Below are 22,031 nucleotides of genomic sequence, written 5' to 3' on the forward strand. Positions count from 1 at the left end.
TTATGTTATTACTGAACGGCGGAATATCTTGTCAAATGAAACCTCGAATCCATAAAATTTACAAAGATAATCATCTCAAAATTTAACCGACCTCAAATACATATCTCAAAATTTAACCGACCTCAAATACATGTTTTGGTTGAAAGACATTCTCTGAGTGAGAAAATTTTCATTTACTGCTTTTATTTTTATGAATAAAATTGTGATGTTATTATTAAAGAATGAGAAGCAATGCAAGCAAGTTTAGCAAATTGCATCTTGGAAAGTGAGTAATAATTATTGGGTCCTGCAACCACCTTCATTTGTTTATTCATGTTGGCTTTCTAGCTGGATAACATATAAAATCTTTGGGTTGCCTTCAAATGCTTATGCAGAATTGAATGCAGGACTCAAATATATTATTACATGATGCAGTATTCAACCTGAGGCTGGAGTAGTAAACATGCATGTACTAACACCCCAAATCACTCCAGGTTGTACAAAGATTCTCCAACCAACCTTAACTTTCGATGATGCTAACACTCTGCAAGACATTTATTTTTAGGTACATAAAGAAAGCATATGTGTTTGGTCACAATAAAGTTCAGTAAATCAAAGTGTACAAAAAAACAGCTTTTGATGACACGGATGAACAAGGACAGCGAATTACAATGAAGAAAAGACTCACATATGAAAAGGTTTTATATAAAGCTACTTGTTCCATATAAGGGATAATTAAAGTAACTTTTTTTTTCTGCTAAAGAAGAATTTTTCGAAAGAGCCGAATTCAGTTAAAACAATTTAAATGTGCATAGATATGACCATTCTTTGAACTTTAGTAAAAGCAAATCTTAGACAACTATTTCCAGACACACGTATTTCCCTCTTCCAATCAACAGCCAGAAAGAAACTACGCATGAAAGATCTTTCTGAGGTGTGTCATCCTATTCACATTTAAATATTAACTTCAAGAACTTCCCCATCAACAGAATTGTAGATTAAACAAAAAATTTATCAAACATTTCTTGAAAGAGATTGATAGATCCATCTTGAGTTATATTTTTATAATATGAGATCTCTGTCAGTAAATTTCTTCAAAACCCCTTTTTGGGAATAGAATAAGAACACAAATAAATTTAATTTCTCTATTTTTACAAATTAATTTACACATTAATTAATTTTAACTTTTGTTATACCTTGATTTTTCAGTGGTATTCCTTCTATACATGGTGCATCAAGTAATACATTACAGAACTGCTATGTCTCATGACTTACAGAAGTGAGAGTGAGAACATCAGAAAAATTCCAATGATAATCAAAATAGAAAATAAATCCATCTTTACACAACACTAACTATCATTAAGTTGTCTTTCTGTTTTTGCTCTACTTGGCCTATTAAGGTCCATTCATCAAAATACTCGGATCAAAGTAAGTAAAGAAGAAAGCATAAGATTCTCTTTGTGAAATGAGAGAGTTGAAGAATATGTTTACCTATTCATCTAATACATTCTCTGAAGTTTATGTCTATAAACTATAAAATATAGTTTTCCTTCACAGACTGCGACTTAAGTTTCAGAGGGTTTCATTAAAACCATGAATGTTGAACATTATCATCTATATACAGTGAACACGTAATAGTAATTATCGATCAAAATTTTCAACTGATGTTGAATGTATCTTATTTTTGAAGAATTTCATTATCTTAGAAACACATTCAAATAGGTAGAATAATTGAAGGTCACTAAATAAAGTGTGATGGTCTTGTATCAGGAGAAGTTTCTCAAATCTCTCCAAAAGAAATTCTGATGTATTATGACAAAATGAAATATCTTTTAGAAGGTCAGCAGACATAAACAAAAATTGTTTGAACCACACCATTCTTATCCAGGAAGATTTTTTTTAACAAATACTACATTTTTCCCACTTTTTGTACCAAATAAAGTAATAAAGTGTATATATTACAATTATTTAAAAGTTTGACCTTGATGTTGTCGTATTTATAACAGGGGAGGATTATTTAAGTCGTTTCCCATGATTAAATTATAGTAAAAGAATAGAGATGAATGGTAACAGAGAAATTTAATAGAGAGAGTGTGAATACTTAACAGAATTTTATTAAAAGTGGCATTAGAAAGAATGAAAGTGTTTTAGACAAGAGTATAAAAGACCTAAAGTATATGTTCTTAGCCTAGTTTATGATTATGTCCCTTTCTTTCTCATGCCTCTTCTGATGTATATAAAGGTATCTGGCCTTGTTACGGGTCTTCTTCACTAATAAATGCACGTCTCCTACATAGGCTGATTCTCCGAAAATCCTTAATTCTCATTAACATGGTATAAATGCTTTTAGATATTATCTTCGGAAACTGAACCAGAGCATTGGGTTTGGTCCATGACACTACAAAATAAATAAAATTTGTACATCTAGGCTCTGGAGGACGTTCTAGAAATTTCTTTCAGTATCTACCATCAATCTCTCGATGATTGTTATTCCTTCTGTTGTGTCTCTCTGCAAACTCCACAATTGGGGTTGTCTACTCACCAACACATCCAAAGCCTCCTTCATCCAAGGATGTGGACACACTTGTTTTGCTTCAGCAACTGTCATCTGCACCATGATACAACATTGGTTTGGAGCACACAAACCAAACCAAACCAAAACAAAACAAAGATTAAAGATTATTGACATACCCATGTTCGTTTTCGAAAGTTCTTCTCTGGCCAATTCTCTAATTGTTTCTGCACAAGCAAAGGAAACATGTATCCCTCACGTAAGGTGTCTTCGCTTTTGCTTTTGTAAAACCATTTACCCAATTTATTCTGCAACAAAACAAGTAGGAGGGTAAGGTTCAAAGGTGCAAATAAGGTTTGGCAAATTGTAACAAAAAGTAAAAGGAAAATTGCAGATTCTAACTTCCACGTTTCCAACGACTCCAGCTTCCTCTATGCTCTCCCTTACAGCAGCCTGTTCCATGGATTCGTCGTTCTCCCAACCTCCCTGAATCCAAACACATGTCAAATTCTAAATTCACCATTCTAAATTCCATGTAATTAAACACAATAAACACCTTGGGGAACTGCATTCCATTGCCCTTCTGCGCACTGATCACCAGAACCTCCAATTCCTTATCTTGGCTTCCCTTTCTCGTGTATCTGTACGGAATGCATCTGTTCATTTTCAAAATTAATGCTCCCCCATTAGTAAAAATCTTAACTTTCAGGCCTTCCAGAAGACCCAATTGAAAAAGAAGATTGAATTTGAGAAGTTGGTGATAAAGATGCAACGTAATGAAGAGACAGACCCGACAACTTGGCGGCGGCCAAGGTGGTAGCGCTGCAGCTCCCTGCCGGTGCGGGAGACGAGGCAGATCATGTGGTCGGGAATGAAATGGGCAGAAGCATTCTTGGAATAAAGAAAGAGCAATGGTAGATTCCTTGAAAAGAAGAGACCCATGACAAACAAAGAAGCCAAAATCATGGACTAACAAAGTGAAAAGATGAGTATGGGATTATATATGCATGCAGAATGTGACGTAAATACCTCCCCTTCCTTCTGTCACTGCATCTAAATTTATAATCACTTTTTCTTAAATCTTTTTATACTCAATTTTCAATTTTAGAAAACGCATTTTCGCATTTTCTTTTCCATCTTCATTTCTACTTTTAGAAAATTATAACTATTCTGTTTCGTTTAACTATTTTTTTTATCAGCAATTTGTAAGGATACAAAAAGGAACGTTGTGAAGAAGAATTAAGAAATTTTAGATCATTATCAAGATTAAACTTGAGATGAGGTGTCTTTCTAAAATATATAACAAGATGATTTGCTTGAAGGATTTCAAGATGTGAAAACTGTTGTAAATTTTGAGTATTACAAAAGATATATAGTATCATATTGCCTAAATTACGTACTTTCAAGTGATTTATATATTGAAAATTCTTTACCTTTCAAAAGTGGGTAGCAAAGTGTTGGACCTTGCATGCATGAAGTTGTGGGCTTCATTTGAGTTTTTTTTCATGCTTCAATTCAAATATGAATGTTTCTTCCTGCACCCTATCAAAACGCTTCATGCACCCCATTAATTTTCAAAAAGACTATTTTACTTTTTTTTAAATGATTTTTGGATTATCTTTTCCAGAAGCTACGGAACACCCCTTTCCGAAATTGATGAATATATTCTGAAAAATGTCTTACGAAAATAAACAAAATTTCCAAAAAGGATATTTGAAAATGATATCATATATTATAGAGAAAAATGGCCTTAGTTAGCAAGGATAATAATATTAGGGCTTAAACAAGAAAGAAAAGGGTATGTTGATACAAAAGATAAAATACTTAAGGAACCATCAACCGTTGACTTTTCTTTCCCCACATCTTATTTTGACTCATTTCTAGATCAGACCTTAAACACGTAGTCGCCAAGGAAGAAAATGAATAAAATTACATAAAAATGAATAAATAAATGTATATCATGGACTTAATAATCTTTTATTTAATTATATTATAAGGTGTTTAGAGAAGCTCTGTGAGTTTCATTTCTGTAGCATAACCATAGTTTATTTTAACACGTGGGTGCACTAGAATCTTTAGCATAATTAATATTCTTTAAAATTGTGTTTTTTTTTATATTAAAATAAAATTATTTTTGATCCCTGTAACTTTATAATGAAGTGATTTTGTTAAAATGTTAATATAAATGTAAATTAATAAAAAAGTGTGAAAAGAAAGAATAATTAAAAAAAGAAAAAATAGTGGGAGGAGAGTGAGATAAGGAGCAGCGCGTTTTGCTTGAGGTGCAAGGATTTTGCAGGAGGAAGAAGCCTATATAAACGCTTCTCCTTTGACCTATTTTTATTTTCATTATTATTCTCCAAACGACAAACACACAACACACAACGCAACTTCAACATCTTTGCCTTTCAGGTTTCACTTTCTCTCAATACTCTTTTTCTTTTTTCTATTCATTTTTCTATTCAGCTTCTTTCACTTTGGCATCTCAAATCCCTTACTTTAGTTGGGACTTAGAATTCATGGTTGTTATTCATACTCATTAGGGTTCATCTTATTAGGGTTTCTCATTTCTTATCTTATTTCGATTCTTATGAACTCGGTTTCCACGTGACAGTTGGAGAGCTATCCATTAGAGTCTCGCAGGATGAGCTCGCAAGAGCGAAGCCAGCGGTCTAGGGTTCCTCGTCAGGAATGGATTCGTCGAGGATCCAACGATCAGAATCAGAATCAGAATCTGAATCAGAATCAGAATGCTGCCGCTGCTGCTGGTTCCTCCAATACAACAAATCGCCATAGGAGGAGCGCTCCTATTCCTAGTCACAATCCCAATCCCAATCCTGTTCCTAATCCGAAGAGTAATGTGCAGAAGAGATTCAATTTGAGGGACTCTAATTTGCCTCAGCTGCTGCAAGAGATCCAGGACAAGCTCGTGAAAGGTGCTGTCGAGTGCATGATTTGCTGTGACATGGTGCGGAGGTCTGCTCCAATCTGGTCTTGCTCCAGTTGTTTTTCCATCTTTCACCTCAATTGTATAAAGAAGTGGGCGCGTGCACCCACTTCTGTGGATGTGTCTGTTGACAAGAATCAGCGGTTTAATTGGCGGTGCCCTGGTTGTCAATCTGTGCAGCTCTCATCATCCAAGGAGATTCGGTATGTTTGCTTCTGTGGGAAGAGGCCTGACCCCCCCTCCGATTTGTATCTCTTGCCACATTCCTGTGGAGAACCATGTGCCAAACCTCTTGAAAGGGAGATTGGCGGGGATAAGGAGGTTCTTTGTCCTCATGTTTGTGTCTTGCAATGCCATCCCGGTCCTTGCCCTCCTTGCAAAGCGTTTGCCCCTCCACGTTTGTGTCCTTGCGGGAAGAAAAATATCACCACCCGTTGCTCTGACCGCCAGTCTGTTCTTACCTGTGGCCAGCGCTGTGAAAAGCTTCTTGAATGTGGGCGTCATCGGTGTGAGCAAATCTGTCATCTGGGACCTTGTGATCCTTGTAAGATTCCAGTCAACGCCTCTTGCTTTTGCAGTAAAAGGACGGAGTCCATTCTTTGTGGGGACATGGCTCTGAAAGGTGAAATCAAAACCGAAGGTGGAGTTTTCTCTTGTGGTTCAACCTGTGGGAAGAAACTTGGTTGCGGTAATCATATTTGTATCGAGACTTGTCATCCCGACAGCTGTGGGGAGTGTGGATTATTACCATCCCATATTAAGACATGCTGTTGCGGGAAAACTAAATTGAAGCAGGAACGGCAGAGTTGTTTAGACCCTATACCTACCTGTTCACAAGTATGTGGGAAGACCCTTCCTTGCGGGATTCATCGGTGTGAAGAGGCATGCCACGCTGGGGATTGTTCTCCTTGTTTGGTTCTAGTCTCCCAGAAATGTCGATGTGGCTCTACTTCCCGAACCGTGGAGTGCTGTAAGACAAAAGTGGATGCTGTGAAATTTACTTGTGAAAAGCCTTGTGGGCAGAAAAAGAATTGTGGAAGGCATAGATGCAGTGAACGATGTTGTCCACTTTCTAATCCAAATAATGTTCAAATTGCGGATTGGGATCCTCACTTCTGTTCATTGCCATGTGGAAAGAAGCTAAGGTGTGGGCAGCATGCATGTGAATCCCTATGCCACAGTGGTCATTGTCCACCTTGTCTTGAAACTATATTTACTGATTTGACATGTGCTTGTGGCAAGACTTCAATCCCTCCTCCATTGCCTTGTGGCACACCTCCTCCCTCGTGTCAGCTTCCATGTTCTGTTCCTCAGCCTTGTTTACATCCAGCGTCTCACAGCTGCCATTTTGGAGATTGCCCTCCTTGTTCGGTGCCTGTAGCAAAAGAATGTATTGGTGGGCATGTAATTCTTCGGAACATACCTTGTGGTTCAAAGGATATTAGATGCAATAAACTCTGTGGGAAGACCAGACAGTGCGGTTTACACGCATGTGGCAGAACATGTCACCTTCCACCTTGTGATAATCCATCTGCAGTGCCTGGTACCCGTGCCTCTTGTGGGCAAACATGTGGTGCTCCAAGAAGAGACTGCCGGCATACATGTACAGCTCCTTGTCACCCTTCAACTCCTTGTCCAGATACAAGATGCGAATTCCCTGTCACAATTGCATGTTCTTGTGGCCGAATAACAGCGACTGTTCCTTGTGATGCTGGTGGAAGCTGTGCTAATTATAATGCTGATGCTGTACATGAAGCTTCCATTATTCAAAAGTTGCCTGTGCTGCTTCAACCCGTTGCTGCAAATGGAAAGAAAGCTCCCCTAGGACAAAGAAAACTGATGTGTAATGATGACTGTGCTAAGTTAGAGCGTAAACGGGTTCTTGCTGATGCCTTTGAGATTACCGCTCCAAATCTGGATTCTCTCCATTTTGGTGACAATCCTGTTGCTTCTGAATTGCTTGCTGACATGTTGAGACGTGATCTTAAATGGGTTTTATCTGTCGAGGAGAGATGCAAGGTTTTGGTTCTTGGCAAGAACAGGGGAAATACACAAGGTCCAAAAATCCATGCTTTCTGTCCCATGTTAAAGGACAAAAGAGATGCAGTGAGGGTCATTGCTGAAAGATGGAAGCTTGCGGTGTATGTAGCTGGTCGTGAGCCAAAGCGTTTTGTACTTGCTCATGTTACTCCCAAATCAAGAGCTCCTGCTCGTGTGCTAGGGGTTAAGGGCACTACAACTGTAAATGCACCCATTCCTCCTGCATTTGATCCTTTAGTAGATATGGATCCTCGGCTTGTTGTCTCTTTTCTAGACTTGCCAAGGGAGGCAGATATCAGTGCATTGGTGTTGAGATTTGGTGGTGAGTGTGAACTTGTTTGGTTGAATGACAAAAATGCACTGGCTGTTTTTAATGATCCAGCCCGAGCTGCAACTGCACTGAGGAGGTTGGATCATGGTACTGTTTATCAGGGAGCCGTGGTCGTGATTGTTCCGAATGTTGGAGCATCAGCAGCATCTTCAGCTACCAATCCTTGGGGAGGATCTGGGACAACGAAAGGAGGAGGATCACTGGCAGCATTGAAGGGTAATCCGTGGAAAAAAGATGTTGTTCAAGAGCCAGGTTGGAAAGATTCTTGGGGCGATGAGGAGTGGGCTACTGGTTCTGCTAATGTCCATTTGCCTATTCAGAAGAAAGAAACCCTCATATCTGCTTCAGTAAACCCTTGGAGTGTCTTGAATCAAGAATCTTCTTCAAGTTCATCGACCGCAGCTGTTAAAAGTGATGTTTCTAGGGAACACTCAGAAAGTAGTTCTGTAACAAACTTGGAGCCTCATAATGGCGGTTCAAGTATAGGAGGACAGCATGCAGGAAACTTGCATACTTCAGAAGATTCTGAGGTAGTAGATGATTGGGAGAAGGCTTGTGAATAGTAAAGAGGAGACAGACAAGGGGTAAATCATTTTTTTTACTCTCAATTTTACATTTGTTGTTGAGAAGGAGGCAGATATTGTATCGTATCTCCTAGTCTCTTTTTTTTTGTTAGGCATGAGGTGGACATCGCCCTTCTTTTTGGGTTAATATTTTAATTTTCATATTGGAAAAAAATGGAGAGTGGTGATGTATCAAGCGATTGAGAAAAAAAAAACTGCTTTGATGCCCTGAATAGGGTTGTAGTTCTTTTGCTGATCGGAAATTATTAATTCAATAGTAGCAAATTCTGTAAACACCGATGAAGGAATTGTTATCTTAGCAATTTTGTTGGTTATTAAGGTGTGTCGATTATTCTGTGGAAATTATGCATATATGACAATTTATAAGAGATGCCAAATTGTAGTTGTTTGTGAGAAAACGAACTACACCTACGCTCACCACTACCCACCACAATTTTATGTTTTCAAATTTCAAATATTATTCATCTATATTGTCAACATGCTCATGCTTAGTGTGTGTTTTGTGTTGTTTTTGGAGCTGAATTATCTGAGACAGAGAGCCCGATTTAAAGAGTTGGAATGTGTTTGACGTAGAAACAGTTCACTTTCTGATTTTTTTTAAATTAAAATTACGAAGAAATGAGTGGCAAGTAAATATTAGTCTCGATAATGCATAGTGTTAATATTGTCATCAATGAGTTACAATGGCATTGGTTTATTTCTTAAATATATTATGCTCCTCATACTTTTCTGAAATTGGACTTATGCTGGTATAACGTTCAACTCATCACAGGAATTCGTTAAGAACTTTTATAATTTTCAAGAAATTTAAATATATTGGATTTAAACAGTTTTATTTTAAATTTATGAAATTTTAATTTTTAAATAAAGTGTTTCAATAACCATCAAATATAAAATTTATTTTAATATTATTAATTCAATGATATTTTTCAATTTGTGATTATTTATCAAAATTTGTTATGACTCTATTAGTTAACAATAATTTTTTTCTTTATCAATATTAATTAATGTTACTTTAAGCTGATGTTTAATTATAATTATTTTGGCAATTAAGATAATGCCTTTTTTTTAAAGTTTTGTCCTATTTTTTTCTCTCAAATTGTTAGTTGAATTTTTTTCCTTATCACATCGGCTAAATACAAATTTGAGTAGAAGTTAGTTGAAAGGTTTTTTAATCAATACTATAAAAGAAATTCTAACCAATTCTGGACAAAAAATAATATGGTGACCTTGTTTAAAAATTAATTCTTGCAAACATCGATAAAAAAATCAGGAGAGATCTACACAAGAAAAAATATGCTTGATATCTGTTAAAAGATAAGATGAATATAAATATCTTTAACCTATATCAGTGGATAGATAATTGCAATAAAATTGAGAAATTTAGCATTTTGGTTTTGCAAATATTGGAGATGAATGAAGGCAACACATGTCCATTAATTGTTGGTATTTTCTGTAGCATTCACATGCTTTCTGCTTTCAACCATTCAACAATTGGAAACAGAAGAGAGGAAAATAAAAAAAGAAGGGACAGGAATAAGTTCTGTATCCTTACAGTAAGGGAAACCATGTGATATCATCATATTATTCTCAATCATTTAACATCAATCACGCCTCATAATTTTGAAAATCACACTGTGAGAGATACGAGATAGGAAGATTAAATAACACCATTTGACTCTAAATTCAACAGTATTTTACATCTACTAAACAGTTTTTTAATGGGTGCAAAGTGTAAAACTGTGTACAAGTGTGTATTTGAAGTGTTGGTGTGAGTATTATTTGACTCTTAATTCAACTAGTGTTGTGTGCTGAATTTGACTCCTGCATTATTTTACTGAATGCATGGACCAAAACTAGAACTTACACTGTGGCTGTGTGTGAATGGTAGAATTGAGGTGTCTATGTCACCCCAGCATTCCCTCCCTACTATCTGTAATAAAATAGTAAAATAATGCAAAGATGAAAGAGTTTTAGATGTGTATTGGAATCAACCAAATCACGAGATCAATAATACTAAGCCGTCTAAAAGAATTGGTAAGTGAAGATCACAATGTGAGATCATTTTCCTTTGCTGTTTAGGACACTGTAGTGTAGGGTCCATAAAGACCATCATCCTAGACTCCTCCGTCTCTTTCCTTTCAACCATTGCCTAAACTTCTCTCCATTCATTCATTCATATATATTCCTGTCTTTTTCTTTCTTCTCATAACTTAGTTTTCCACTCACTTCCTACCTCATCTTTTGCCTACCTACTGTCTGCCTTGAAATGGATTCTCATCACTTTGATCAAGATAAGGTAAAATTCATTGCCCACCTTGCACAAATATTCCTGCATAGTTCTCTTGGTTTCAACCTCGTTCAATAAGACATGAACACATGTGAATGTTTGCTTACATTTGTGTCAACCAAATTCAGTTTCACTCACATATTCTATTTAGTGTCTTCTTGCTCATTAATTAAAAATCGTCTATGAATCCAGTTTTATGCTACCTGCATCAAGACTTTACTTGTTCATATATGTAGCTGTTTTATTTGAATCTTGTCTTGCTCTTTGTAAATTTATTACAGTTGAATCTTGGTTGTAGGGATGTTGAAAGGATCTAGTATATTATTATATATACCTTTTTTTTTCCTTCAATAATAATTTTTATGTCCATATATTGTTCAGAAGAAAACATGGAAGCAAACATTTCTGCTATCATTTCAAATTGTGGGAATAGTTTATGGTCAACTGAGCACTGCACCTTTATATGTATTTGGGACAATGCGAGGGATAGATCTTGCAGCAGATGAGGAAGTCGTTTATGAACTCTTCTCCTTTATTTTCTGGACGCTCACAATAATTTCCCTGGTGAAGTATGCCTCTATAGTGTTGAAAGCTGATGATGAAGGAGAGGGTAACTTTCTTATCTTCAGTGACTATATAACATGTTTATCTTTTAAGATTGAATGTTGGTAGAAAATTTGTGTAGGTGGCATTGTGGCTTTGTACTCACTGCTGTGTAGAAATGCAAAAGTTGGTCTACTCCCATGTGACAGAAGTGCAAACGAGGTTATGCTTTACGAGGAGAAAAGTTCTTCTAAGATCAAAGCCGATTCAAGAGCACGAAGGGCCATTGAGAAGCACAAGATCTGTCACTATTTACTATTGTTCTTAGCCCTCTTCGGTTCCTGCATGACCATTGGGGACGCAGTGCTCACTCCAGCCCTTTCAGGTATAATAAAATACAATTACCGCTTAATCACTATAAAAGTTGTTGGAGATCACACATCGATTAGAGAGATAATTTCACAGTATATATGAGAATGATAAACTGGTTTTATGAGGTTGACTTAGGCTTAAAGTCCACTTCTTTCATAGTATATATATAGTGCAAACCTCACCTCATAAGTCGAAGGTTAAATTAGGCTTAAAGTCTCATTCTTAATAGAAGTAATTAATTGTTGGTTCTTAATTGAAGTAATTGATTGTTGGTTGCATGTGCAAGATTCAATAATTACTTTTCAGTGTATATATTAATATTATGGCTGTTTACCAGTGTACTCAGCTTCAACTGGAGTTCAGAGATCCTTGACAGACATATTGAAAAACATATGTAAGCCCTTGTAACTGATGCTAGCTACAATTAAAGACCTTGGTTTTCTTTAATTGCCATAACGTTTTTTATTACCTTCTTGTCTATAACCAGTTGCCTCTTCACAACATACTCAGGACTCCGTGTCAAACGCTCTAAAAACATGTAAGTTTATACACATGCTGTACACTTATCTAGCCTTTTCAAAAACCCCATTGATTAATTTGTATTCTTGAATAAACATTACTAAAAATCATTGAATTTTCATCTATTTATGATATGTGGATGTCTCGAAATGTCATTACTAAAAATCTTAAACATCTTAAAAATCATTACTAATAATCATAACTTGATGGATTTCTCGAAATGTCAAGTTAATTCTGTTCAGAGTTGGATTTTCATCTGAAAAGTAATATCTCCTGCAACTATGTTGTTCACTTTGTGCTTCATTTATTTCATTCAGATGTACCTGTTCCCTCTGCGTGTGTTATATTGGTTGGCCTGTTCATGCTGCAACATTGCGGTACACGTAAAATTGGGATCATGTTTGGACCAATAATTACTGCTTGGCTGCTGTTTGTCGCTGCAGTGGGAACCTATAACATTTTCAAGTGGGATGTAAAAATTATCTATAAAATATCCCCAATCTACATATACAAATTCATCACAAAAATTGACATCCCCAGATGGAGATTGTTAGGGAGCGTCATTTTATGTGTAGCAGGTGCCCCTTTTTTTCTTTTTCTTTTCTCCAGAACTGTGCAAATGTTAACAAGTTATTAGTGTTTATAATTCTGTGATATTTTTCTTGTTAGAATTTACAATTATTGGTTTGACAAGATGCTGTATTGTTTTGCAGGATCTGAGGCAATGTTTGCTGATCTAGGCCATTTCTCCAAGAAATCAATTAAGGTACAGTACTGATTAACATTTTTTGTAATGGACATATATTCATTGTACACTGAAAAATATTACTAACTTGTTCATCATGTGTGGTTGTAGATTACATTTATATGCTTGATCTATCCGCTTCTTCTTCTATGCTATGCTGGTCAGGCTGCATATATCTCCAAAAATTTAACTGCTCCTGATTTTAATCATCTTAGTCAATCAATGCCAGGTAAGTTGGTCGAGTATCTCTATTTGGATGAGATTTTCCTTCTGTGATTTCACTTTACTAAAGTGATGGTTGGTGATTCCAGATCGTTGCAAACACTTGTACATAGTATTATCCCTTCTCTCTTCAGCCGTGGGAAGCCAAGCTACCATAACTGCTTGTTTCTCCATCATTAACCAGTGCCTGGCATTGAATTGCTTTCCCAGAGTAAAAGTTATCCACACATCAAAAACTATAAACGGGCAGATTTACATCCCTGATGTCAACTGGTTATTGATGATTTTCAGCCTCACTGTCACAATTGGTTTCAGAGACATTGTCAAAATTGGCAATGCAACAGGTATGCCGTTGTTGTTTGTTGATGAAACACTAATACTAGAATAATATCTTGTCTCATTCTTCTAAAGAACACAATTAGCTGGTAAACAGGGGAGACATAAAAAATATGATTTGTGAATTATGAGTTTGTGTTGATTTTAAGGAATAAAGGCAGTGGCTAACAGAGAAGAAAACAGAGAAGATGCAGAACTTATAAATGCTAACTTCAGTATGTAATTATCTTAATACAACTTGATTTAAATACATTCAGAAATAACCATGTTTCATGATTCTAGCCACTACACTACAGTGTTAGCTTAGCTGAAAAATAGGAAATAGCTAATCCACTAATGGCTAATGAAACAGAATAAATTTGACTTATTCAAACTGAAACAAATTTGAAAGCTTCCTAAAAATATGCAACATCCAAGGGCACATTCTCAACAGTTTGTCTTTGTGACTAGTTAGATATACGAATGCATGAAGTTCTATACTATTCAGTTACAACATGATATGAGCTTACAATTTGTGACAGCTTTGGCTATTATATGTGGAATGCTTGTGACAACCAGTCTGATGTCACTGATCATTGCTTTGTATTGGGAGAAGGATTTGATGGTGTCTGCGTGCTTTCTTGTATGTTTTGGGTTCCTAGAGGCTGCATATCTTTCGGCTTGTCTGCTACAGTTCCACAAGGGATCGTGGTATCTAGTTGTCCTACTTGCAGTTTCCATGACAGTCATGCTTTCATGGCATTATGGAACCATGAAGAAGTACAAGTTTGATTTGCAAAACAAAGTATCAACCGAGTGGCTAATAGATATCAGTCCAGGCCTTGGAATTTCCCGAGTACCCGGCATTGGCTTCATTTACACCGACATAGTAGCAGGAATCCCAGCTTTCTTTTCACATTTCATTACAAATCTTCCTGCATTCCATCAAGTGTTGATCTTGGTATCATTCAAGTCTATACCTGTGCCTTACGTCTCAGAAAGTGAGAGGTACCTGATAGGTAGGATCGGCCCAAAGGATTACAAAATATATCGCTGCATTGTGAGAAGTGGATACTGTGATCACATAAGGGACACGGGTGATTTTGAGGAGAAGATTATTCGTTCTATAGGGGAATTCATATCCATTGAACAGAATGACATTGAGTCCATGGTGTGCCCAGATGAAAGAATGATCTTTGTTGGACATAGAAGGGTTGATGGAAATGGTTTAGTCCCTTTGGATGATTTAGACTCATCAAGCATGGGGCAAAGCCAGGTGAACAATGAATCTCAGATAAGTCCGGTAGATGAGTCGTTGGAGAGTAGCAGTGGTTGTAAAAAGAGAAAAAAGGTTCGGTTCATGTTGCCTCATAATAGTCCTAAAATGCAGGTATCTGTCAGGAAGGAGCTCTTGGACCTAATTGATGCCAGGGAGAGTGGCAGTGCCTATTTCTTGGGGCAGTCACATTTAGTGGTGCGTGATGGCTCAAACTTTCTCAAGAGATTCTTAATAATGGTCTATCGTTTCAGTGAAAAAAATTGTAGGGAACCTCCTGTGGCTCTTAAAATCCCTCATGCTGCTCTTGTAGAGGTTGGTGTGATATGTACTATATAGGTCCCACTGTCCCACAAATTGTGCCAGTTTAATAGAGCCACCACAGAAGTCAGAAGTGGAGTTATTGAAAAGAGGAGGGAAAACAAAGTGTAAAATATTTCTTACTTGTTCTTAGTAGTAGATTGCAGACTATGCAAGATATTATATACACAATGGAAATGGAGATACTGTTGGAGTTTTGTACCAAAAACAATTATATAGTCGCAATACACAAACAGCTGTTAATCTGTAAAACTTAAAGTTGGCTTTGTCCTTCTAACAATTTACAGAACCATAAATGTGAAATTTGAAGTCCTGAATGTTGAGTTTGAGAAGGCCAAGTTTCATGTTTGTATTATAGTCATTGTGCTTGTGACAGCTAGAGCTAAAACTAGTTCTTATTGGAATTAAGACAGCATTATCAAAAACAGAAGATCACAACTGCCCAGAAAATAAATTAGTCGCATCTTTTAGTAGAGGAAGCGAGGGCGTTAAGATATTATTCTAGTTAATAAAGGATTAGTTTTTGTAATTAGAGATTTGATGCTAATTTTGAATGATAGATATTTGATATCAATATTTGTTGTAGTTGAGATAACATCGTTAGAATCAATAAATATATTTGAGATATTGTTAAATATATTGTTTATTTTAGAATTTTAGAATTTCGTTATGATTTTATCTTTAAAAAAATGTTTTTATAGGATAAGGAAGGAAAGTGTATTATTGACTTCCTTCTTAAACAAAGTGAGATTATATATTAACTAGATAATGATATTATTATTTTTGTGTGAGAAGAAGTTGGAAAAATTGTTTAGGTAGAAACTTATTAACAATGATGAGAAGGTATTTGTAGTGAGTGAAGCACAACTCCAAGTAATCATAGATGTTGTATAACAAAACATGTAATTTGGACTCAACTTCAAAGAAATGGAATTTATAAAAATTTACGACTAATTTGATTATAATTATAATCAAATTTTGTTTGAAAACTAAAAATTTTATATTCATATTATCTTAAGTTTATATATCTTCTCTTTATATTTTGATTTTAACTGTGATGCCATCATTTTTTTGTTATTAGCCTACTTAATTTCGATTAACACTTCCACATATATACTAAAATATAAGTCATTTTATCACATTTTTATCATTGTACAATTTAATGAATAATATAAATATTCTTGATAATATATAATTCATATTTTGGATTGGCAAAATTTAGTTTTTGTTTAAAGTTATTAATAGTGTAATAATTCATAAAAGCCAGTACAAATTAAGTGACCTTTTCAAATTGAGAATTTGAAATTTAAAAAAAATTGAATTGATTTACTTAGAAATGCAAATTAGTGAGGGAAGAAATATTAAATGGATAATGTACATTGAAAAACCAATTTCTTATACAAGTTACAATCTCAATACTATTCTTTTAATATTTTTCATATAATTTAGTTATAAATTTATAGTTTATTATATATATTTATATTTAAACTCATCTTTTATACACAATTCTCTGTATCGTTTCCCATGTTAAATTGATGTTTTAAGGTTGTTGAAATCGGAATCGATGCATTTTTTAGCGGCGTCCCTGTAAGGATTTAGCAATTTGAGAAGTTGGGTTGCTTTCTCCTTCGTCTCATCAGCACAACCCACTTGCAATACCAGCAAAAGCTTCTGAAAGGCACCCACTTGCAGAGCCTCCACCACAACCATCTCTTCTCCAAATTTGCACAGCCTCCAAATGGCACAAACAGAGTGATCCGAGCCCAACGACGAAACTCGCAACAGCTTCTTCACCAGAAGAGGAATCGCCAACGCGTTGCCATAAGCCTTTTCTCTTCCTTCTTCACAGGCGCAGAGGGAGTCAAGAACACCCAGACCCTTCTCACAGAGGCTCCTTTCGGAGTCAACCAGAATGTCCAGCACCACACAAACCATGCCCAATTCAATAAACTTCAATCTCATTTTGTGGGTACAAGGCGAGGAGGACGAAACCAAATACCCAACCACCGCCAAGGAAGCTTTAACAATGGTGGGACTGAAAATTTTTGGGTTAAGAAATTGGAGCAAAAGTTGATGAATTCCTTCAATTTGCGCCAAGGCCTCCAGGTGTTGATGATGACCAAAAGAAAGAAGGTGTTTGAGTGCGACGATTGAGTTCTCTTTCATGGAGAGATCCTGTCGTCTCAGAAAAGACACCATACAACGTAAAGAAGGTGGAGACCCCAAATGTTGGATGGCTTCTTCTTCCAATTGGGTTGAAAACATGGAGTTCAGAGCCGACAAGATCTGATGAAGCACGCTCACATCACCATTCCTCTCCGCGGAGTCATTAGCATTGGCAAATGCATGAAAAGCGGAGGCTAATGCAGTGGGTGCTCCGTTATCCACTAAACAACGCATGTTTCTCTGGCTCTCTGCACCCAACCTCTGAATCTTGTGCACCGATTGAAGGCACGCGTCTTGGTCGAGACGCGAGGCCTTGGCATGCAGAAGGAGGAGAAGGTGGTGGACGTCGTTGGGGGTGATGGGTACTCTGGGGGTTGGGATTCTCTGAACGCCACAGCGTTGATTCTCCACGCACCAGTCTTGGATGATGATCCTGAGAGTGTGGTTGGGAATGAGGTCGAAGTTGGAGAGGAGGTGGTTGGTGAGGGGGCATGTGAAACGACCTTGGTGAAACCACGTTTCTATGGATTGTCGATCGTAGGTAATGCCGGTGCAGAGCGTGACGGGGTCTTTCATCAACTCGAGAGAAATTGGGCACTGGAAGTGGTTGGGAGTCACCACCACCTCCTCCTCCACCTTCTCTTCCTTCTTCTCCTTCTTCTTGTTCCCTCTTCTCAGTCTTCTCCAACCCACAACCATTTTGCTTTGCAGAGTGGAGAATTGAAGCTTGGCTTGTAGAATGAAGGTTAAGGTTTAGTGTATGGTGTAAAATATAGAGCTAAGAGAAGAGTAGTTGGAGAAGAAGAGAATTGGAGAAGGAAGATTCAAGAATTTGAATGTTGACCGTTGTCGAATGAAGAAGTTTGAACAGTACTGTAACCGTCAAAAAATACTAAGACTTCTATGTTTCCTACTCCTCCCAACCAACCAACTAAAACAAATCATATTTATAATCTCAATTTCTAATACTTTTACTATATTATTTTATGACTAATATCATTTACTAAACTCCGAAAGTATTTTTTTTGGAAACTTTGACGTGTAAATGGATGTTAATAATTTTAGCTACTGCTAATTTTGTTTCAAAATGGTGCAATGAAGTGGAAAAAAAGAGAAGCCTGAACAATAATATTTATAAATAGGTAAAAAAAAATATTAGTTTCCGCACGTGCTTCAATGGCATAGCATTGTCCATTATTCTCTTTATTATAAAGTGATTTTTTTATATAGAGCCTATTTAGGGGGGGGGGGCAACTTTGGAAGATTTTTAGCTACTAATTCACTATCCATAATTGATAAATAACCTTTATTTTCAATCATGTAGTCATAAATTTGATTATTTATTTGTATATATATGACAAATATGTTTATTAAAATAAGTTTTCCTTTTAAATATATCTTACTATTTCGAGATATTACCTTTTAAGTTTCAGTTGATATTATACGCAATCCAAATTTACCACCCATTTTATACCACATTTAAATATAAATTTTAAAAAATCATGAATTGTGAATCAAAATATAAGCAACTTTCACTTTCACCGTATTTAATGATTACATTTTCAAAATAGTATTTAATTAAACGTGCTTCTATTTTCAATTACTTTTTTAATTCGTAATACCAATTTTCAACGAAAAAAAGTTTTATTTTTTTTAACATAATTAGAAAAATTAAATGATGGCCTTCTAGCTCTATTTATAGGATTGAACTAACCAATATATTTATCAATGCAATTAGAAACATTAATGCACGGTGAAAACTTTATGATCATCAGTTAATAATTTAGTACGGTATTAACTAATGTAAAAAATTACTCTACCGTTTAATAATAGGGTATTAGATCATTAAATTAAAAATTGCGCACTATTGGTACCTACTCATTAAATTAACCTTTCCAATTATCTCATGCATTATAGACCATAAACCTAAATATGAAAAATCCAGCCATCTAAGCAAAACAGCTAATAAGAACAAATAATAAGCAAAATATGTACCTTGAAGAAAACCCCTTCCCTTTATTAGTGAGATCCAGAGCCACTGTGACTACATAGTATAGTATATACAGATGAATTAGAGAAACAATAATTGGACTTTAGATCCAAGTTACATTTAAAAATATACTCATCAGTTAGTACCGACACACTATAATCTACGCTTTGTAATGTATGGGAGAAAACGGAACTCAAAAGGACAACCCAATGCCCACAATCCTCCACCTGTTGGCCTCTAACGAGGATAGACATACAAAGCTTTCCTCAGCTCATCACAAAATGGTACCTTGCGTCCACGTAGCTCTCCACATCCCAGAGAAAAGAACCAAAAGTCACAGCCTCTAAGACAAGTTTCTGTAAACCACCAAAGCTAATTTTGACGTTTTCATCCTTAGAGACTGCCCCCTCAGGTGTTACAACAATTTCAGGTCTTCCAAACAAGGCCTCTGTGTGCTTCTCAATGATGCTGACAGCCTCTTTGGATCTAATTGTTGCATATCTTTGCAGGGTATCTCCATCAAAGGACATCACATAGTTGCGCAATCTGGTAGCCTTTACACCATAGCCAACTCCACCAGGACTCACGTCCCCACCAGGCCAGTTAAATACTTCAGGATGGGACGTCCCTTGAGAAGTGTCCTCTTCAACACCAGGTCTTGCATTGTCCATCGTAGTTTGGTGAAAGCTATTCTCTTCTTCTGTTTCATTTGTAAGAACTTTCACTGTCTTCTCCAGCTGGAACCTTTGGTCAACTCGCTTAAGAAAATAACCATACATCACTGATGCTGCATAGACCTGCCCTACCCTGAATTTGCTGATTTCAGCTATGGATGTTAAATCTCCTACTTTGTTACCCAGAATGAGGCTCAGGTGGTTTTCAATCATTTCGTATGCTTCATGTGAATGAAGCTTCTCAAGTTTACCATCCTCACTTGGCCACAAATCAACCTTACCAGAGATATCTGGGGTTACAGAGGGTGTCAAAGAAATATTAGCATTCATGAACTTCTGCACCACCAATGCGTACAGGATCTCTTCGAGAGCTTTCCTCCTTTCATTAGCCTTCACCTCGGCAATCCTCCTGAAAAGGTTTGGAAGCCAGCACAATGATCAACAACAGATTCTTTAAGACAAGCATTTTCACATATATAAATAAAAGAAGATATTAAGTGGAACAAGATTGCTAGTGGACCACATACTAATATTTTACAATCATCTGAATAGACCAGTATACTATATAATACATCAAACAAACCCTTAAAGTGATATAGAAAATTCAAGTGACTTCAATTTAAATTTCACTACTCCGATAATGACCAGTGGAATATAAAACAGTAAGGTGTGTAGTTCGGGTTATACATCTAAACGTACTACGCCTACAGTCAAACCATAAAATTGGCACAAACTTTAAACACGCGCATCATACAAATTATACTTTACACTAAATCTAAACCATAGAGGACATCAGAATGTTTTGTAGCCACCTAATGGAATATGCTTCATTCATAAAGTTATGGATGCCAAAATGAGCAAGAATGTAAGTTTTTCAGATTTATTAGCAGAAACGTAAGAGAGCGTGAGAAGACAGAGAACGAAACAAACCTGTACAATACCAAATCTGTGCCTGAAGCAGAAGGCTCTTCCTTCTGCTGATCAGCATCGCGGTCAGTCTGGAGCTGCTCAAGCTGCTGGTCTACGGCAGCAGGCACAAGATGCGGGTGATTTACCAAAATCTGAGAAAGAAACTGCCCAACTGGAGACTCTAACTGAAGAGGAGCAATCTTGGAAGTGGCATCTGATTCAGATGACTCGGGAGATGACGATGACGACGCAGCTCTAACTACAAACCCTCGTCTACGACCTTGCTTGGGGATAGAAAGCGAAGTGAAGCATAGCTGGTAAACATCAACAACAAAGAATCGTGTTATGTTAATGAGATTAGAAAGAGGTTTCCAATTCCCTGATTCCTACTACTACAAGCAAAAGATGACTAAAACGGCAAATCCAAAAGATCACGTAACGAGAATAAAAGTTAACAAACAGAACACGTAACAAGTGAATGAATCGTAGTAACGGTACCTTTCTTGAAAACATAAAAGTGGAACCGAGGCGAGGTGAGGCGGAGGCGTTGATCGGTCTTCCGAAGACGATCGCCGGAGAGCGGAAAACAGCGAGTGCGACGTCCATTTAGAGGTCAAGCAAGAAGCTGAAAGATTGAAGAAACGAAGAGAGAAAGCGCAGAAGAAACGAAACCCTAGAGAAAGAGAAAATGGTTATGAATTCAAGATTCAATTCCGGTGGGCGTTTTACGTAAGTCGGAGAGACCGTTTTGCCACGTGAAGAATGATTTATAGGGCGTCTCCTGTGCTTCGCGGGCCCACAAACGGTGAAAAGACCATTCAGCCCTCGAAACAAATTTCACAGTTGCTTAAAACGACCTTAACTTTATTTAACTAACTCAAATGTGTTAATAAGTTAAAAATTTGATTGAAAAATATGCCTGTAATATTGATAATAAAATAATAATGATTGAATTTGATCATCGTGTTATGCAAATTGGAGATATTTTGGTGCGAAGGAGAGACACGTTTGGATTAGAGTGTTGGGTGGCGAATGATAATGAAACGTGTTTTTCTTCTGAGGAAGTGATTTTAATTCATTTTGTGGGGCTGCAACAAACTCAGAAGAAGTGATTGAGGTCCAAAATTGGCCACTCATGCCACAATTTTATGGTTTTCATTCCTGTTCAAAATAACTCCACGTCATCCTTTTTTTTTTTTTTTTCATTCACTTCACTTCAATTCTACGAATTTATTACAGAGATATGTTGTTAGACGCAAATTATTTTTTCAACAAATAAAATTGTTAGAAATTTAT

General features: G+C 36.4%; 5 protein-coding genes across 5 annotated transcripts; 2 read left to right on the top strand and 3 right to left on the bottom strand.

The window, feature by feature from the left end:
- Window positions 1-2,063: 2,063 nt before the first annotated feature.
- Window positions 2,064-3,491, bottom strand: LOC137809844 (nudix hydrolase 18, mitochondrial). The gene is made up of 5 exons (XM_068610911.2): window positions 3,282-3,491; window positions 3,048-3,147; window positions 2,894-2,977; window positions 2,671-2,799; window positions 2,064-2,587 (listed from the first exon to the last, which is right to left on the bottom strand). Exons 1-5 carry the CDS (start codon window positions 3,455-3,457, stop codon window positions 2,423-2,425), a joined length of 654 nt encoding a protein of 217 aa, XP_068467012.2. The 5' UTR covers window positions 3,458-3,491; the 3' UTR covers window positions 2,064-2,422.
- A 1,271-nt stretch (window positions 3,492-4,762) lies between these two features.
- Window positions 4,763-8,666, top strand: NFXL1 (NF-X-like 1). The gene is made up of 2 exons (XM_090299336.1): window positions 4,763-4,903; window positions 5,106-8,666. The coding sequence occupies exon 2, from the start codon at window positions 5,136-5,138 to the stop codon at window positions 8,370-8,372; it is 3,237 nt and encodes a 1,078-aa protein (XP_090155462.1). The 5' UTR covers window positions 4,763-4,903; window positions 5,106-5,135; the 3' UTR covers window positions 8,373-8,666.
- Window positions 8,667-10,433: 1,767 nt separating this feature from the next.
- LOC137809562 (potassium transporter 25) lies at window positions 10,434-15,334 on the top strand. Its single transcript, XM_068610665.2, has 10 exons — window positions 10,434-10,692; window positions 11,065-11,293; window positions 11,369-11,611; window positions 11,936-11,992; window positions 12,086-12,136; window positions 12,435-12,695; window positions 12,831-12,883; window positions 12,974-13,091; window positions 13,174-13,428; window positions 13,942-15,334. Exons 1-10 carry the CDS (start codon window positions 10,663-10,665, stop codon window positions 15,012-15,014), a joined length of 2,370 nt encoding a protein of 789 aa, XP_068466766.2. The 5' UTR covers window positions 10,434-10,662; the 3' UTR covers window positions 15,015-15,334.
- A 1,009-nt stretch (window positions 15,335-16,343) lies between these two features.
- LOC137813061 (U-box domain-containing protein 21) lies at window positions 16,344-18,073 on the bottom strand. Its single transcript, XM_068615357.2, has one exon. It carries the CDS (start codon window positions 17,859-17,861, stop codon window positions 16,524-16,526), a length of 1,338 nt encoding a protein of 445 aa, XP_068471458.2. The 5' UTR covers window positions 17,862-18,073; the 3' UTR covers window positions 16,344-16,523.
- Window positions 18,074-19,154: 1,081 nt separating this feature from the next.
- LOC137813062 (UV-B-induced protein At3g17800, chloroplastic) lies at window positions 19,155-21,845 on the bottom strand. Its single transcript, XM_068615358.2, has 3 exons — window positions 21,234-21,845; window positions 20,757-21,049; window positions 19,155-20,235 (listed from the first exon to the last, which is right to left on the bottom strand). The coding sequence occupies exons 1-3, from the start codon at window positions 21,339-21,341 to the stop codon at window positions 19,419-19,421; spliced, it is 1,218 nt and encodes a 405-aa protein (XP_068471459.2). The 5' UTR covers window positions 21,342-21,845; the 3' UTR covers window positions 19,155-19,418.
- Window positions 21,846-22,031: the final 186 nt, after the last annotated feature.

Source organism: Phaseolus vulgaris, chromosome 2 (genome assembly GCF_051622355.1).
Source record: "Phaseolus vulgaris cultivar YP4 chromosome 2, ASM5162235v1, whole genome shotgun sequence".
In the NCBI taxonomy this organism is placed as follows: Eukaryota; Viridiplantae; Streptophyta; class Magnoliopsida; order Fabales; family Fabaceae; genus Phaseolus; species Phaseolus vulgaris.